At 37.1% G+C, this 19,861-nt stretch overlaps 1 protein-coding gene across 10 annotated transcripts in view; it reads right to left on the bottom strand.

The window, feature by feature from the left end:
- ctrip (E3 ubiquitin-protein ligase ctrip) overlaps positions 1 to 19,861 on the bottom strand; it is a 117,479-nt gene that overhangs the window by 67,252 nt on the left and 30,366 nt on the right. For 6 of the 10 annotated variants that reach the window (XM_081769957.1, XM_081769954.1, XM_081769962.1 and 3 more), the window contains 5 exons: positions 18,532 to 18,643; positions 15,671 to 15,816; positions 13,476 to 13,652; positions 9,408 to 9,595; positions 8,676 to 8,864 (listed from right to left, as the gene is read on the bottom strand). In XM_081769957.1, the coding sequence (XP_081626083.1) occupies positions 8,676 to 8,864; positions 9,408 to 9,595; positions 13,476 to 13,652; positions 15,671 to 15,816; positions 18,532 to 18,643 (812 nt within the window). The remainder of the gene's footprint in view (positions 1 to 8,675; positions 8,865 to 9,407; positions 9,596 to 13,475; positions 13,653 to 15,670; positions 15,817 to 18,531; positions 18,644 to 19,861) is intronic. The other 4 variants (XM_081769963.1, XM_081769964.1, XM_081769958.1 and 1 more) reach the window with 2 other exon arrangements.

Here is a 19,861-nt window from a genome sequence, read left to right on the forward strand (position 1 = left end):
TATCCGTTTCTCGCCACCTACTATAAATATAGCAGAAATGAACTACTTACTGCTGTCAGTCTTTGTGAAAGAGACTGCTAGCACAACTGGTTAGTAATTATAATTACTTTTGGCGTGGGTTCAAACCCGCCTCAGAGAAACTTTTTTTAATTCTTATATTTTATTTTTTATTAAGTTTCCATAACACCATTTCCATTAAAATATGATAAATAAAAATACTACTCAAAAAAGTGATTTACTTACGTAACGCGTGCAGTTTTGCTACACGAATCCATAGTATAGGTAGTAATAGTAGTAGTAGTAACAACGGGTTAGAAGCCCCGCAGGACTCGTTTTGTTCCAGCTTTACTGCCATATTAATTTAACCTCAGCTGCTTCTTCAATTTTCTTCTTTAATTCCAACAAAGTGACAATTTTCTTCTATTACTATAATACACAATACATACACCAGAAGGTTTGGGCAATCGCAAACTGCAACCAATCAGAAACGTGTATTTAGTTCCTATGGCTAGGGTCGAGGGTGAAATAAAAATATACTGTTCAGAAGATACTGTCTACAATGCAGTAAGTAAAGTGGGTCGGTGGATCGCAGTGGGTCATGGTGGGTGGTGTGTCGCAGTGGGCCACATGCTGTTAACCCTCGACCCACTGATCCACTCAGAAAACTCGACCCACTGACCCACCGACCCACTCCAACTCTGATCTGAGGGTGGGTTACTTGGTTCGTTCCCAACGCAAGTAAGCTTGAAGTGGACAACATCGTGCTCGTGGGTTTTCTCGGGACACTCCAATTTCTTCCCATTTTCTCCTTTCACTAATTTGCCAATCATAATTCACTTGCTTTAATCATGGGTCTCCCTTAACCTAACAGGCATAATCGTGGGACATTAAACGCAAAGATCACGAAATATCGGAGGAGCTAAAAACAATATGTCAAAAGTGCCTAAAATACATGATGAGTTGCAACGAAACTTTGTGTAGGGACAATACGCAAAAAGGAAACGAATATGTTTTTTTTTTTTCATTTTCTGCAAAAAAAAAAAAAAAAAACTGTTTTAGGGTGCTAAATCCCCTACCCAAAACTGTGAAAGATAACGCCCTAAAGGGAAGAAGCAGTAGAGTAAAGTGAATGTAATTGTGCACAAATATTGTATACATAAAATGAGGCAATGTGTGTTTCGTATTTTCCTTTTAAAAAAAAAATCCAAACCTTTGATTACGAATTATTTAAAGTGCTAATAAGTATACGTCAGAAGTGCCTAAAGAAATGGAGGATTGCAACGAAACTTTTGTAGGAACAATACGCAAAAAATAAGCAAACATGTGGTTTAGCTTGTGCGGAAAAACAGTTGGGGCCAAGGCCTCTTCCACAAAAAGTAAATATTCTCGTAGAAGTACGGGAAGGAGCGGATCGAAGCGATTGAAATTGTAGATATTGTATATGTAAAATAAGGCAATTCGTGTTTCTCAATTGTCCACATGTAATCTATTTAGTAAATATATTGCTATCATGAGTTATATTATAGTTACCACAGTCGTTGTGTAAAAAATATTCTTGACGCTTTGTGCCTACATCTGTTGACAGTGTGAAAATTACAAGGGGGATGAGAAGGAAATTCTCTTTGGCAATACTGGATGCTACTATAACCAAAGGAGATTACATCTTATTCCCCTTCTATTAAGCGGCGAAAATCTGTCTCCAATATTGGGGAGGGGGAGGACGGGTAAGACCGTTTTCATATTTTTTTAAAGCAATGTTCAAATATTTAAGATGTTGAAAAACAATACTGTGGAGGATCAGGGGAGCAGAGTTGTCTTCAACATTGTGAGGCGGGCAGATTTGAGGCTTATTCTGGGGGATATCATTTCATCTCATTTTCCTTTGTGGCAATCGGACACAATTCAGCACATTTTTCCCCAAAATAACACATTTCAAATCGGATTATTGGGGTACAATCCCTCAGTTCCAAGATTGGAGGAGACATGTACCCCTCTCCCCTCGTGTCATTTGTGCCAGTGCTTGGAATACACACATTATCGACAGATGTAGACACGAAGCATAAGAATATTTTTTTGCACAACGACTGTGGTAACCATAATATAACTCGTGATATGAATATATTTACGAAATAGATTATATTTTGTTGCAAGTTAACCATGAAATAATGAAAGATTTTACAACTGATTTGACTATATCTATTGTTTTAATTCATTATAAACATATGGAAAATAAACATTTTACTTGTAGCTACAAGTGGCTATTGTATTGATTGAAGCAAAAGACACCAGCGGGGATCGAACCCGTAACCCTTGGAACGTGAGTCACAAATGCTTCTGACTCTGCCGCGCCGTCACTTAATAAATTTCCACAACGCACGACATATGCGGCGAGTCGAAAACTTGAAGACCTTTTCTATGCTGTATTAGGCCACTGCGCTCTTCCAGTTTGTAATATGAACACTTTAAATGTTCATAATCACCTTGGAAAAAATGGTCCCAATGTTAATTTATCAGTCTGCTTTCTCCTTGTAAGTGAAAAAAGAACTTTAGGCACTTTTGGATATTGATACCTGTAATTGCAATAATATCAAGATACGGATATACTTTCGGTGAATCAGCAAAGAAAGTGGTCTGAGGTAGGGATGGCCACAAAGTTCCGGTTCCGGCGGAACCGGTTTCGCGAAGAACCGGTTCTCGGAGATCCGGTTTTCAGAACCGGTTCAGGGCCTGGATCCGAAAACCCGGTTCCAGAACCGGATCTTAGGAACCGGTTCCAGACCTGGATCCGAAAACCCGGTTCCAGAACCGGATCTTAAGAACCGGTTAAATATCTGGATCTGAAAACCCGGTTTCAGAACCGGATCTTAGGAATCGGTTCCAGACCTGGATTTGAAAGCCCCCAAAGATCCGTAAAGGAAGCACAAAGTTCACCTTCAAAAGAAATGCAAAGAGGACCATGCGCTTGTGCCTTTTCCGTCCAGACCCGCTTGTGCCCCCAGAAAAAAAATTTGGTCCACCAGTGGGTGTTTAGCCAAATGAGTTGGCCAGTTTGCCTGTTTAGCCAATGAGTTTGCCAGTTACACAGTTTATTTAGCCAAATGAGACAAGCTGCCTCCGCCTGGGCACCTGCCTGTCGTTTCCACCATTTCATCTAGCATACTGTTCACAGCCTGCCAGAAGCTCGGGTTTAGCGTAGGGATGGTTATAAAGTTTCGGTTCCAGCGTAACCGGTTCTTGGAGATCCGGTTTTCAGGACCGGTTCCAGACCTGGATCCGAAGAACCGGTTCCGGAACCCGATCCGTTCAGACCCGAAAGGCCATCCCTAGTCTGAGGCACTGTATTTTTTTTCACTCTTTCTGAACAGAGCAGTCTTAGCATAGTGGCGTGAGCATTCGTTTCGTGATTTTGGGGTCCCGAGTTCGATTCTCGCTGCGGTAAGTTGTTTTTATGAAATACAATATTCATATTTCTGATGTGTAATAAGAAATACACAATTTATTTCGGTTTTACAAGTTAGAGTGGGGACGGCTTCCTTCACAGGGGAAATACTAGCAAACTAACATCACATGTCTGTCTACAAACTTGATTCATACTGTGGTGGGAAACGTAACGTGTTTATGAAACAATTCAAGAATACGACTCGTAAGGGTCATGCTTAGGGCCTAGTATGAGTCATAAATGTGTCTGAAACGATATTTTCTCCGAGCAGTTATTCCGAACGTCTTCAACTATTACTCCTACTGCTAGAAATAATATTATTTTCGTTTTCCATTTCTAACACGTTCCATATATCCGTTCAAGCAAAATTTGTAAATAGGAACTATTCTTTCTTATATTGGTATGTATATTTTGTTAAAAGATCAATATAACGCATATATAATCCCAAGTCTTTTAGCCAAAGAAAGTGTTACTATGTATCGTGGTGAAGACAAATCCTACTTAATTTCTGTTTAGGCATCCGAAGTTTCGATAATAATTTTATCCAGGAGCTGACACCTTCTTTCTCCCCTCTCATTTCCTTTCGGACACTAATCGCTCTTACCCTTTCTCTATCATTAACTCATCTTTTCTTCTTCTTTTCCTATCAACTTCAGTACGCTTATTTACACTGCAATAGGACGTAACATTGAGGTCTTATATTTTCAGTCTAATAATAATAATGGTATTAAAATGTTTAAAGTTGCCCTAATATTAGACAAAACTTACAGATAAGTCGGGATTTCGGGAGGGCGTCTGGACCTCCAGGACACACCTCTGCAACTACCAAAATTTTCAACCAAAGCGTTCCACTGAAGTTTTATGTAGAAAGTATTCTACTGTACGTTTTGAGGAAGATAACTGTATTAAAAATAACTTAATATCATTGAACAGTAAGACATATAATAAACTAACTTTTAGGATATGCAGAAGTAATTATAAAAGCTTTGCTACAAACATACCTAGACAGACTATAATAAATTCAATGAGCTCCGAAATACGAAGTAACAAAATAGCATATAAGATTCAGTCTACAAAGCAATCTTTACTTAAAGAATGGACATACACTATTTCAAGATAAAACAAGAAATGTTTACGATACTTTGCGTCTCGTCTCGATTTCCATCTCCAAAGTGAGACGATAATTTGAGCGCCCTGTCTCGTCTTAAATGTAAAATGTTAACTCTCGTCTTAATTTTGTTTATTTTGTTTCAGAAAGAAGATGAGCAATTCCTCTTCTCGTAAGCAACACTAAACAAATACGAAATATTCTTGCCAAATGTTACATTTCTGGTTGTAATGTTATGCCCTGAGCGATAATAATCTCCTAACTTTTAGTCTTCTATCAGATGATAATAATAATAATAATAATAATAATAATAATAATAATAATAATAATAATATTATATTATTATTATTATTATTATTATTATTATTATTATTATTATTATTATTCCTGAAGATTTGATAGTTCAAGTATTGAAACATCCGAGTATTCAAATATCAGAAGAAAGTAAAACATGTTTAATCGCCGATCAATAGCCATCTAAAATTCTGAAGTTAAAAAAAATGTACTGGTCGTTCTTGGATCCGATTCGATTCCACTATCTTCAGATTACTGGTCGAGCGCCTTGACCATTTCACCACGATTACTACACAGCAATTGATTTGTCTTTAGTTTGTTTATGAGTATAATACACGCGCCGTGTTTGATTCAAAATAAAGGAGTTTTGTATTTTGTTTTTTCAAAAATCTGTAATGTTGGTAATTTAGTGAATACAATGATATAATGCTCTCCGAGTCAATTACATATTCCTGTGTTTTGCCAATCAACCTGATTATTAACAAGCTTCTGTTTTAAGCGAACAGAAAAGGCTCTTTATTTAGGCGAGCCGGAAAAAGTAACGCTTTAGATGAGTGGTTAGAGTTGTAGTTTTCTAATCTGGCGGCCCGGGTTCGATTCTAGCCTTCGCCATTTACACTTTTTAAAATGTTTCATTTACAAGTCTGAGCTGCATTTGGATGCTGCTAAATGAAAGATAATCTCCAGCGGAGAAGTTCAATGATGATGTAATCCTGAAAATAAAGGAAGGAACGAAAATGAATAGAGAAAACGAGTTAGAGTTAATTCTGTTAATGGTTCTATATTTGATATTATCCATTAATTTCGTGCATTTTTAAGTTGTCGTTTATTGACACTATATTCTCCACTTTTCTCTTTGTCTCTCAATGTGTGAAATTTCACAAATATGAACCCCAGTTATAACTGCAAGTTAACGGGAAATCGGCCTACTTTAATACGGAAAAGTTCTCCAACTCGTTTGTCTCTCATCGAATTTTGCATTTTGAATATTTACAAATAAATTACTAATAGTTATCATTTTAAAAACTATTTAACGAATAATGAAATCAACAATTTCTTCTTTTGAAGTAGTATTACGTATGAATCAGTAGCGCCGGAACCTAGGAGCTCACGCACTGTAAGACCCCCAAAATTGATTTGCAGGTAGGACTACCGTCAATAGTTTCAAAACTCAGCGCAAAGCTTTGAGTTAGTTAAAATAATAATAATAATAATAATAATAACCTACCATATGTACCGCATAATCTATCCGTATGTATAGTTATTTGAACTAAGTAAACTTGTTTATATAATCCTCATTTGAGTTAATTATAAGATTAACTAATTCCCCCAACTGTTATCTTCTCATCAGCGCCTCTGATATCTGTGTATTTTTTTCAAGTGGCTGTGTATAGTTTTACGTGTGTATCATACAAACAAGAAGTACTGTGAGTACAAATATCCAAAGATTCCCTTTTGTCATTTCGTCAACCAGCGTTTCGCTCCACTTCTGCTCGAAAACACTCTTTACGATTTGTGCTTTTAACAGTTGGGGGCAACTTCACGCTGCTGTGCTAGCTACTATTCTAAGGCCATCATAACCTGAGCTCTGACAGATCTAACATCGTGTAAGTTAACGACAATGTTGCGAACTGTCATAGCAAGAAGAATCAAAGCGACCACTTGACAAAACGATCAAGGAATCGAACTTTATCACTGATTAAATCAGATTATAAGTTGAAATACTTACAAACTAGACATTTAAAAAATAATCGTACTTCACTTCACTCCTCAACATTCCAGCACAACGTAGTTCCACTAGGCTTAACGTTATTGCCACAATAATGATTTTTTTTTCTTTTTCCACTTATTGACACAACTCTGTCCTTTTAACAAGTTTGCTACGTAAATAGAAGTAGGGTTACATGGAACAACAACCGGTCCGCCTCACTGTCGCCGCAGGGAGTAGGTTTTCGTGGAATTGAAAGCGAAGAGGGTAGCGAGTCTGTACGGCTCTTCTAAAGTTCAAGGGCAATGACCCGTGATTTGGAATGTCAGGCAGTAGAATTTCTAATGGTCTTGGTACGAAATTTGTTGACATCGGAAAAAATGTACATAGTCTATATATTACAGAGACCGTTATAATGAGCTTTCATAAGGACTGATTTAGAAATTGACTAGTTGGAAAGTAACGAATATGATCCAGCTTTGTCGGTCTTTTCGTAGAAGACGTTTTCTTACCAATATATGAAGGCGAGGATACGTTTAGACCCACAAAAATACATTTGGAAACACTAGGTTGTTTCCATGGGTAACAGAACAGTGTTGTCGCATTCATACCTACTCATTGCTGTGAAAGCTTTTGTGCTATCAAGTTGTTTTGATTTTTTGTGCTATCATCTCAGTGCATTGGTGTGAATATTGTGGTGTAATCGTTATTTTCATTCATGAGTGTAAATTAGTTTGTATTCGTATTATTCACATAAACCTAACAAATAAACATAGTATGTGTGTGTGTGTGTGTGTGTGTGTTTATGAATACAATGCCTGAAGTGCGTAAGAAGTGCGGAAAGAAGGTGGCCTTGACAAGTCAGGCACGGGAATTTGTGTTTAATCTTAGGGTATATTTTGAAAAAGAACGTAACGACGGTCCTTTATTGCCTAAAGTGATTGAAAGAGTAGATTCAGCTTTATACATTAGCCCTACAACTGTGAAAAGAATCACAAAAGAGAAGTGCCCAAAAGATCTCGCTGAACCGACGGGAACTTTATCCACCCTAGGAAAAAAGCGTAGGATTTCTACAGTAAACGGAATTAAATTGTTTACAATTGAAAATCATTCTCTAACGTAAGTAGTTTTCAATTTTTAAAAAAGATATAACATTATGGGTGTTACGCAGAGTCGTTCTGACGCGTGTTTAGTGTCATACTAAAGAGTTGAGTTGATTTTGAGTTTAACGTCTCTTTCAGCAGCGAGACTATATGAGACGTGGACCTACTGATTAACGTGGAATCCGATCCACATGAGCTCCCGCCGGGAATCGAACCGGGGTCTCCCATGCTAAAGGCGTACGCTAACCGCTTAGCCACGAAGAAGCTCGATGTCATACTAAAGAGTTCGACTAACACACGTTTCCATGCAGTAGTCAAGCATTTAGTATGACGCTAATCATACGTCAAAACGATTCTGCATAAGGCCCTATATGTTTAGAAGTAACGGTTGTTTTCTTTACTATTTTGTAAACTATCTTAACGCAATACTAATTTGTTTGTTTCTTTTGACTGATACTTTCGTCAGACATAATGTTAAATAATATTTTTATTGTAATTCATAGGTGATTCTTTTTCCACAAACTGTGCCCCTTGTTATATTGTATTCTTACAGAAGATAAACGTGGCAATTGCGCTTGATCGCAGGAGAGCTGTCAGAGCTCTTCTTAGCGCAGCCTTACTCTACCACACGTAATCTTGGAGCAGGCGTTAGTTGGGTTGCCTATCTCACGGTTTTTGTACCTCAAGAATTTCTGTGGCCTGCTGTACGCTACACTATCATTTATGGAGCCTTCATTATTGGATTTAGCCCCACTTCCAGCTTACCTTAACAAAATACAAGACCATAACTTACGTTTTATAAGCTGTAACTAGAATCCGAAATTTACAATATCCGCATGCCGAAGAACTATACTAAATGCTTCAATTCCATGTTTTGTTTATTTTATCACCTACCTAATCACTTACAAGCTTAAGATATTACTCTAGAATGTCAAAATTACGGAGAAACATTAATTTGTTTTCCAAGAACATAAATACTTTCCAATATAAGTAATATGTAAATACTATACAGGTGATACATACTGCTTGAAGGATCGCCTTGCTATGTCGCCGAGAAAGCATTTCTAGGGCAGTTAAACTCTGCTCTGCTACATCCATACATTGTATCACCTGCAGCTTCTCAAGAAATACAGGAACAGCATCAACCACAACTGCTGACGACCGTGGAAGGGCTTCCATCATGTAAGTCAAAGCTCTACAGGCATGGTTCATCTGTGAATGAAAAGCACATTAATAGCTACGAATCTTAAAAGTTTATAGTAAAAGAGTATATCTTAATGCATACAGGGTGGCCCAAAAGTAGGTATAGATTCTCGTACTAGATTTAACTTAAGCTAGTTTATTATTTGATTTTAATTTCTTTTTACTTATACGCTGAAGTCGGAATAGACCGAAGCATATAACCTCATTATCTTAATAAACTGTTATACTTAATCAATGCAGGGTTGTACACCTACTTTTGGGCCATCCTGTATACAGAAATACTGTGCAAGTATTTGCTGAAATTAATCTGTTCACGACCAGGAATTGAGTTTAGGTGCTACGCGTACTATCGTCAGACCCGCTAAACATTCAGCTACAGTAATAACAGAATAAAGATGTGAACTTTAAGCGTTACTACAGTAACCAGGTAACTTACGAAAGAAAAAGAGTACTTGAAAGAAATCATAATGTCGTCCGATAATGTTACTGAATAGTCAATAAGTGTTGAATAAAATGTGATACCCTAATCAAAAAAAAAAAAAAAAAACTAACCATATCAAAGTTATGTTCCATTCCAAGTAATGTGATTAATGCAGGCACGACTTGTTTTACAGGAAATCCTGCCAGCGTATCTTCATTCCCCATGACCAACATCTGACACATTTCTATAACAGCCTGCAACTGCTGTCCTTCATCTCCTGTTGCCTGAAGGCCCTGAAGTAATTGCTGAGCCTTTGATGCTGAAAATCAAATTGAAGGGCGTTAGAAAGGACAGTGAATGACAGGAAGTTATGTTTAATAAGTGATTAAAACCATGAAATTAACAGTGTCTTGAAACAGTTTTATTATACTGTATTCTTAATATTTAATGTACACTTACTTTGACTACTGTACGCTGTATTGCTTCAAATTAGAACCATCACAATTAGAACTATTTCCACTTCGATGTATTTGGTCTAGGAATTAATTCGTGCGGGTGGACAAGAGATGGCGCAACGAACGGAGCGTCCCACAGTTCCGTGTATCCACACATGTGTTGCAAACCCCTGTCATCGCGTATCGTTCGTAGTATAGGGCAGTGGATTAAAGCGTCAACAACACCAGTTTGTAGTTAAGTGAACATAGCGCAATTTGTGCCTGATAAAGTGTTTTTGCGGGGTGTCCTGCTGCATTACTTTAACATGCAGAAAAGTGCGACTGAAAGTCATCGTATTTTGGTGGAAGTGTATGGTGACCATGATCTAGCTGAGCGAACGTGTCAGAAGTGGTTTGCACGGTTTAGAAGTGATGATTTCGGCTTGGCAGACCAAGAGCGAGCTGGACAGCCAAAAAAATTTCAAGACGAAGAATTGACAGCATTGCTCGAGCAGGATTCGTGTCAAACGCAGGAACAACTTGCAGCAGCATTAGGCGTTGATCAAACAACAGTCTCCAAACGCTTGAAAGCCATGGGAATGATTCAAAAGATGTCACATTGGGTTCCACATGAATTGAAAGACAGAGACGTTGAAAGACGAAAAACCATTTGCGAATTGCTGCTTCAACGACAGAACAGAAAGGGGTTTCTGCATCGAATTATTACGGGTGATGAGAAGTGGATCCATTACGAGAACCCTAAACGAAAAAAGGCCTGGGTGAAACCAGGTGAACCAGGTCCATCACAACCAAAACGAGATATTCACTGTGCAAAGGTTATGCTGTGCATATGATGGGATATGAAAGGTGTGGTGTACTATGAGCTGCTGCAACCGGGTGAAACTATGAATGGAGAACGTTATCGACGACAATTAATGCGTTTGAGCAAGCTCTGGCCAGAACACGACCAGAATGGGAGAACAGACATGATAAACTTATTGTTCAACATGATAACGCTCGCCCACATGTCGCAAAACCGGTCAAAACCTATTTAGAAAATGTCGGATGGGAAGTTTTACCCCACCCGCCGTATTCACCAGACGTTGCTCCTTCGGACTACTACTTGTTCGATTGCATGAACAACGATTTGATTGGGCAGCGGTTTACTTCTTTAGAAGATATCGAAACATGGGTCTCTGACTGGATCGCTTCCAAGGATGAGGACTTCTTTCGCCACGGAATCCGTACATTGCCTGACAGATGGGCGAAAGTGGTGGCTAGCGATGGACAATATTTTTCTTAAGGTATTTATGTATTTTGTGTTTGTACTACAGCTTCAATGTGTGCGTACCAACCGCACGAATTAATTCCTAGACCAAATACTACTATAGTACAAGCAAATCCCATTCCCCTAACTATTACGCATAATTACAGACATGTACTTTTGTTCTTTAAAACCTTTTATCCCACATTAACTTTTAGACACACAAATCATACGAGGGAGGATCAGAAACAAAGGTTACAAGGCCGACATTTTTGAAGTTTCGTCTGTTATAGAAAAATAATGAGTATGTGGTAATTTTAATACATGGAGTTGGCAAATGTGCAGAGTTTCAGCCACCTGCCATCTACGGCGCCAGTTGTACGTAAACACAAATAGTGGCTTGTTTGGAAAACTGGTCTCTCGAAGAGGTCCGCTCAGTTATTCGATTTTCTGGGGGCGAAACATAACCGCGGTTGAAATTTTCCGGCAACTGGTAGAGGTTTCCGAAGAGACTGTAATGTCTCGTCAGCATGCCGCAGAATGGTGTCAAAAGTTTGTGGCTGGTCCTTCACAACAACACGCACCCGCATACAGCACGCATATTGCCACGCTTTTGAAGCAGTTTCGCTGGGACATTATCGACCACCCTCCCTAAAGCCCAGACCTCGCTCCAAGCGACTTTCACCTGTTCCTGCACTTGAAAGAGAACCTTGGAGGTCGTCGCTTCGCTTCAGACGAAGAGGTGAAACACTTCGTGACAATGTGGCTGAACACGCAAAGACAGAATTTTAGCAGGAGGGAATCTTCAAACTCGTCTCACGCTGGGACAAATGTCTCAACAGGGTGTCTACTGAGTTTTAGTTTTATTTTCAAAATTCCAGTATATTTTCAGTATATTCAGTATAAGCATCAGCAAAATTCCAGTACCTAATACAATGATTTTTTAAAACTTCTTTAGGAATAAAAACACTCTTGATGATTTCAAGTTTGTAACTGTTTGTAATCAAAAGAATATTTTATTTGTAATATATTTAGTTATCCTTTTTTTAATACAAATAATTTTTTAACATTTTTTTAAAGGGCCTCCCAACTCCCCTCTCAGCCTTCCATCCCACCCATTGCTTTAAATGTCTAATTACAAAATGTATACAATTCTTGCTTTGGAAAATTTACAATCTCAATGAATACAAAATTGTTTCTAAGACTATTAAAATCATTACAATATATATATATCGTTGACAAATTACCAATTTCATGAGTTTTCCAGTATGTGGATCAAAAGTCCAGTTTATTTCCAGTATCAAAATTAAATTCCAGTATAATTCAAGTATTTTTAATATCAGTAGACACCGTGCTCAACCAATATGGATACTTATGTCGAAAAATAACGCACTGTAGGTACTATCTGTTGGCTGCGTTGGTTGCATGACGTAATATATACACTTTTCACTGCAGGCTTTGTAAAATTACTTTCTGATTATCCCTCGTACCATATTTCTCGTCTTTACACTTCTCGTCTTTACATTATTTTTCTCTACAAAAGTTTCAGGAACATCTTCGTTAATTGAATTCAATCTTCCCTACTACCATTTCACGTAACTTTAATCATAATTCTATGTAGAGCAGTAAACTAACAATCAAATTGATTTTTGTTCAGTGTTTTAATTTCAAGTTCCTTCATATGTAACGATGTTTCTTCAAATATTAAACTATCAACCACTAGACTATCTTTTGATTAGACCAACGAAACAAACTGCTCGGCGTAACGGCCCATTTATGAGCCTAAGCCAGCTCCAGCGCCATCCGCTAGCGACTGAGCGAACTAAGACCAGCCTAGCGGCGCCCACGTGATCATTGCAGTGCGACGCCCTGTCCGTAACAGGCGCATCAGGAGCTTTCTATATCTAATGGCCATCACTTCTTGTTTTCACGTGACTCCCCAGTTTGCCTCACGACGCTGGGTGGACGCCGAAAATTGGGAAGCACCGGCCGGGAATCGAACCCGGACCACGCGAACATGAGTCCAGCGTCCTAACCACTTGACTATCTTTTGATTATATCCAATAAATACAGTGTGGCCCAAAAGTAGGATACAGTACCGTACTGATCAGCTCATTGTATTTTTTATTGTTATCCATGAGGTAGACTTAGTTTCTTTATTATTTGTTCTTAATATCCTTTTAGAGCTCGGAACAGCCGAAGCAATTAAACCCATAAACTAGAATGTTATACTTGATCAGTGCTGGGGTGTATACTTACTTTTGGGCCACCCTGTACATATAGAGTTTCGGTATTTTATTTGCTAATTCCAGAGTTGCGACTAACAAGCAGAAAACTTGCGTATTTCAAGTAGAAATCGCCAAATTTTTCTTTATGGTTTCAGAGACACACTTCTAGTCTTACAAAATTGAAAAATTGAAAATGTTACTGATTTACAATTATTAATTGACATTAAAAATCTTCCCTACTCAATGAATCAAAGAGGTTGAGTTGGCACTTACATGAACTCGCTCCCATACTCCGATGTAAGAGGTGTTGCATCCGTGGTCCAAGAGCACCGAATAAGTGTGGAGGTAGACCCCTAGCTTCCAGAAGAGCCTGAAGACGTCCAACTTCGCTATCGTCGCTCTCACTGTCTGCTGACGCTGCTACGCCAGATGGTCCTGATGTGGAGGTAGCTATAAGTATGAAGTTGGAGCATTGGAGGAGAGAGAAAGAAATGACAGTGCGAGAGAATCAGAGAGACAGACGGGAAAAAGTCTCAAACAAAGGGATTTTACACGCATTACTTGATAGTGCAATAAGATGATTACTTTTTTTTTTTATTTATTCTGATTATGTAACACTGTGAACTTTCAATATAATATTATTTGTAATATCTGAAAGAAGCAATAATGAATTCATGTAAGATAAAACAAAGGATATGTGTAGTTGCAATAAAGTTTATACCTACATATTCTTAGCTTTTAAATCACCTAAAAATATTACTGAACAGCGCTATATTTCTTTTTATATGAAACACTACACATCTACTTATTAACAAATCTTAAATAGACGCAGATATATCTCAATTACTTATGCACTATTTAGCATTTTAAATTCGTTGAAGCAAAAGAATTGGATATTTTAAAAATTGTTCTTCATAGTTCTCCTAATACTCTGACCATATACATTTTTACTGCTTCCAATTTAGTACACGTTTTTGGTTACATGAGATGAAAACTACAGCTCAAAATGGGATCTAAATCTCTACTCGGACTTTTTAATTCGTGGCAAAAATCCCCTCCCCGGGGACAAAACCTATGACCATGTGCACAGAGTACATGCATTATATCTTGTTACGCTTTTTATATTATTCTATTAAACTGGATAACAGTACGTTATATACTCCGTCGTGTGAGAAGTGTTCATAAAATTTTATTAAAAAAAAAAATGTATTGGAAAAGCTACTGCCCATTCACTGCATTATGTCGGGTATTCCTGTATTATCTCCTAACTAGATCCTGGGGTTGGGAAAAATTTATCTATTAACCGTTTCAGGACCGACAGGAATTTCAAGAAAATTGTAACCTTTATGTTGACAGCCCCAGTACACCTTCTAATTATTACAGGAACATGAACAATACCTCGCTGTAAAGCTTATGGAATGAACATAGATTTCAACGAGCTAACTTTTGTGCCCCCGTACGTACGACAAATAAGTGTTGCCAGAGCCCCACAAACTTCGAAAAAGTGTATTTTCCTCCTAATTTATTTATTTATTTATTTTTTATTAATTTTCTTTTTTACTTTCATTTTCTTTTACGGGTTGGACACGGAAGGCACAACAGTTACCTTGTTGCAATCTGTGTCCCATAAGCTTTTCAAGGATTTACGTTCATGTCTCTGTGACAATTTGGAGCATCGCTAGGGCTGCCAACGTCTGGGTAGACGACAATATTATACATATATATATATATATATATATATATATATATATATATATATATATATATATATATATATAATGATTCACGTAGGTACAATGTTCCGAATTTCTTCTCCCTTGCTACTGTATCTTCGCTTTTCATTTTTATATGATTGTTCCAAATGTCTGGCATGCGTATGACAATATTTTCTTCGGCGTTCGATAAATAACAGTGTTGCCAGCGTCCCACAATTTTCAAGTAATGTTTTACTTTTATAAAAAAATATGCACATAAAAAAGGGTAATACCAACTCCAATGGCCATACACAGGGTATCATTAGTTAGTATATTCATTTATCTTTATTGATACCACTTTTTATGCATGTATTTCCTTTGGGAGAAGAGTTCCCCCCTCAAAAGCCGAGGAGAGGAAACTAAAAACATCCAACTTTTCCCCCTTCCGCTAAGGGATCCCGATGTAGATGAAACGCAGACCGTTGGAAAGTTTCATCCTTCCTGAAGAGAGAGACATCTAAGTCAACTCTCTACATTAATTAGCAGCCAAGTTACGGAGGTTTAAACTGCTGGCTCGGGCCTTGAGCCGTTGGTCCTGAAAAGGTTAAAATTGACAACCGAAATTGAACTATCATCACTCATTTCCCTTACAATTGTACTAAATGAAAGAGTACGAGAATTTTCAAAGGACAGATATGCGTAACACAAAATAAGGATTCATGATACGAAACCATGCGTGCGAAATCCGTTTGGATATGTTGGAATGTCACTTACCGGCAGCTCCCTGTGATGACTCTTCACCACCTGGAGGGCCTGGCACCCCATTTGAGGGGACAGGTCCACCACTGCTTCCATCCTGCCCCGACATACCCCCAACTCCAGGCAAAGGAACCTTTCCAGCCCGGGAGGAGCGGCGGCTGCTAAAATATAAAAGACAAAATTAAAACAGACAGAAATTAAATTAATACAATAAATCAATATTTTCTATAATATCACTTTGCTTCTCAAAATCTTTCCGCCTGCACGTAATCAGCATAATGTTAAATACAATCTACCAATCATCGTAAAATTGTCTACTTTCTCAAATAATGTCAAAGTGGAATTTGTTCTGCTGTCGTTCCATTTTCCCTTTTTCTTTAATAGTAAAAATTTCACTAATCTCCCAGCTTCTTCCTACTTTTCATAGTAACAAAAACACAGCAATATGTTAGAATTTTAAATTCTAGTACTTACATAATAAATAGTACGATATATAATGTTAATTTTTTTTAAATTTCTCAGAGCTGTGCAATTCGCTAAGTTTACACCCATAATTGGTACGAAAACAAATTTCTGGAAAATAGTTTGATATACAGGGTGTTTCAAAACAACACCGACAACATTAGATGATGATTCCTGACACCAAGATAAAACAAAAAATATAGACCAACCTGGTTGCACAAATGCTTCCTTTCGGAGTTACAGGCTGCCGAAAACATGAAAAAAAAATGAACTTTAAAGGTCCATAGCTCCAAAACTATAGGACACCATAGTCGGGTCAAGACTTCACTTTGGAACTAATATGTGCCCTATCCAAATATCCATGTTTCAGAATCCTAAGGTACTTTCGCAACAATTTTTATTGAGGTAGTTGGTAAGTACTTCAAATTACACGCCCTTTGCCAAACTCCCTCTATAAAAATTGTTGCGTGAGTATCTTAGGATTCTGAAACATGCATTTTTTGGATAGAGCACATATTAGTTCCTAAGTGAAGTCTTGACCCGACTATGGAAGGACCCATAGTTTTGGAGCTATGGGCCTTTAAAATTCTTTTTTTCGTGTTTTCGGCAGCCTATAACTCCGAAAGGAAGCATTTGTGCACTTAAGTTGGTCTATACTGTTTGTCTTATCTTAGTGTCAGGAATCACCTCCCAAACGTTGTCGGTGTTGTTCTGAAATACCCTGTATATTTACTAGCGTACTACGCTGCATCATTGTTCTTTATAGTTCCTCCACAAAACTTAAGATTATCACCAATTTATAAACCTTGTTTCGCTAGCCTTATATCTTGTGTATCTTTGGACTAATTACTTTCTTTTAGGTATTTGAGTACCATAGTGAGAAATTAAGCAAATCTAATATCATGCGGAACCCACACTAAGCATTTCTTAAGTAATCTTTCCGGAAGCCAAGTGTGCGTTGAATTCTAATTAAATGTTACACTTAATTCAAATGCTTCAAATGAAATCAATAAATTAAATCAAATAATACTGTTGATATTGATAATGTTACTCTCGAATCCTGATTGCCTGAAGTTGAAAGTTATGAGAGAAAGACTAATTATAAGAACATAAGTTTCCGACTCAAACTAAATAATCGAATTCGTAGCTTTTTCATAGTCCAAAATTTTTTCAGTTTCAGTCGAAAACTTTAAAAATTAACATTTACACCCTCTCTATGCACATGTTTTGAGAAGTTGTTTGCTTGTGTAAAAAGTTGAACTGTCTTCAATTACATTTTTTTTTTTTTTCACGATATACGAAATTCACGGCTTATTCACCTCTCCACAATTGGGAGGGTACCCTGTAAATTCATTTTAGATTTTGTAGCTACAGTATGTCTTTTGTTTTTGTTTCTGAGTAGTAATATCTAGAGTCATAACTCACATCTGTTCGAGAAACAGACGCAAATTTATTTGCAGAAACCTTTTCTTTTTCTTTTTCCCAATAATTGTAATTTAGGATTAACATTTTAAATAAAAACAACAGTTTCTTTTATTTTTTATTTCATTGCAAATACTTGAGAGAAGTGTAAAATTTATCGCACATATTGTCACCTTTTATAAATTGATTGCACTCGGTGTGGAAGAATTGTACTATATATAACACGTATGTAAGTAAAGTGGGCAATGAATATTTTTATCGTCTCAAATTTCTTACCATTATATTAAAAACTTCAGCCTTAATATAGCCTTAACAAAACCAACTTTTCGAGTGTTTCTAGTTAAAGTTCAATTCACTATTTCATATGAAGTTAGAGTCACGATTGTATTTTGATATGGTCTTAATCATGGGAAGAATTTTAATACTTCATATTCGCCTTCGGTGCGAGCGGTCTCGGATTCGATTCCCGGTGGGGACACTAGGTCGAAAAAGTGGAAAAGCTTTTTCAGGCCAGCCATCCTGAACGAGGTTTTCCTCATTCACACCGGGCGAGTGCCGGAGTGGTACCTTCTTATAGGTCCCAGGCCGCTTCCTACCTTCTTTTTCCCGAATAGTGTGCTCGCTGAGGAACGTCATCCCTCATAGGTGACGGGCTAAGTAGCCATAAATGCCGAAAGCCCAGAAATCTAAATCCTAAATCCTTCATCTTTATATTAGTTTCCTTTGTTTAAAACATACAATTTAATTCTTAACCGACTCCAATATCACGATGCGAATTCAGAAGCAGTCAGCTAAAAGTGCAACACTGGAATGACCTTATAAGTCAATTACGAGTGCATTATGCCAGGAATAAATCAAATCGGCAGCCTGCATGAAATAAAGGTTTTCTGAAATTCAATAGTATTGCCACAAAATCTCCTTGTTACATATTATCCTAATCAGCTACTACTAAACTATCAAATATCAAATCTCCAAGAACCGTAGCGCCTTACCTACTACTAGCACAGGACCCCGTGGTGCTCTTAGTTCGAGTGCTTCGTCGCAACTGCGGCTTCTCCTGCTTTTCTGGACAGCTCTCCTTCCTTCCAGATGATAGAGAACCACCTAATATCAAGAACAGAACATGAGAATTATAAACACTAATACACTGAACGTATTTTTCAATTGTGCATCCCTTTCATTGCTCGATAACGAACTTTTAAATAAAATTATACACTATGTTTCATTTCGATTTTAATTATACATTCCGTATTGGCCCAACAATAAGTATAACTTTTTTAATTTATAATTAAATAAATTGCTGAATCTAACAGACATATTGTTTATTTTTTTTTTAAGTTTAAAGGTACAACTTATTTCTGTGCAGGGTAATCTTTATTCCATAATGTCGACTAAATTAAATCTTCAGGACAAATGACGGACGAGGAAATTTTCTAGTAACCATATTATGTTGCCAAAACTAACTGTCTCTATATGAATAGGATTCCCCCTCCCCTCTAAAACGACACATGTCAAGTTTTGTCAGACATGAAGTTAACAACACTATTGTGTTTGCTGCGCGTGGATACACACTTTGTGAGACATCTGCACCTGTCAAGCTGTTCCGTACGCATGGTATATTATACATAAATAGACGTTTTTGGATAAACTACAGTGTGCAGTATAGTTTCTCATTTTTCTCAAACCTTGGCTTTTCTGACTTTTTTTATTTATTTTTATTTTATTTTTTTTTTAAGATTCTATTATTACTCAACACTCAGCAGCTGCAGCGGTAACTAAGAGTCTTAATAGTGTTTTGCTGATTTGCATATGCACTACGTAAATTTCGAAGCATGTTTTATTTACGTAATATTTCAATCCTTTTCAGCATAGTCATATATAAAAATGATTAGTTTTCTCTTTCAAAATGAAGATGATACTTAACAAACAAAAATATTAGCGCATTGAAAATAATGTTTCCACTATGAGTGTCTCAATGTATTGTCAAGTTACACAAACAATGTATAATCTTTTTTTTTTTTTTTTTTAATTGTAGTTTTAAAAGTCCCATGCTGATCTCGACAAACGTGAGTGTGCATCTAGATTAAATAAATAAATAAAAGTATTTCCAAATTCTACCTATGATTGTGAGTATAAATGGCCTCTAAAACTGAACAAAACTGGACAACGTCTAATACAACCCACAGAGTATATATGCAGTTATACAAAGAATGTTTTCCTCTTTACTTGGTACTTTTTTTTTTTTTTTTTTTTTTCAATAACCAATATCCCAGGGCGCTGCAAAATAAAACCGAAACCGCACCTACCCCTTTATCTTTAAAA

The sequence above is a fragment of the Thermobia domestica genome, chromosome 8 (assembly GCF_964235325.1).
Source record: "Thermobia domestica chromosome 8, izTheDome1.hap1.1, whole genome shotgun sequence".
In the NCBI taxonomy this organism is placed as follows: Eukaryota; Metazoa; Arthropoda; class Insecta; order Zygentoma; family Lepismatidae; genus Thermobia; species Thermobia domestica.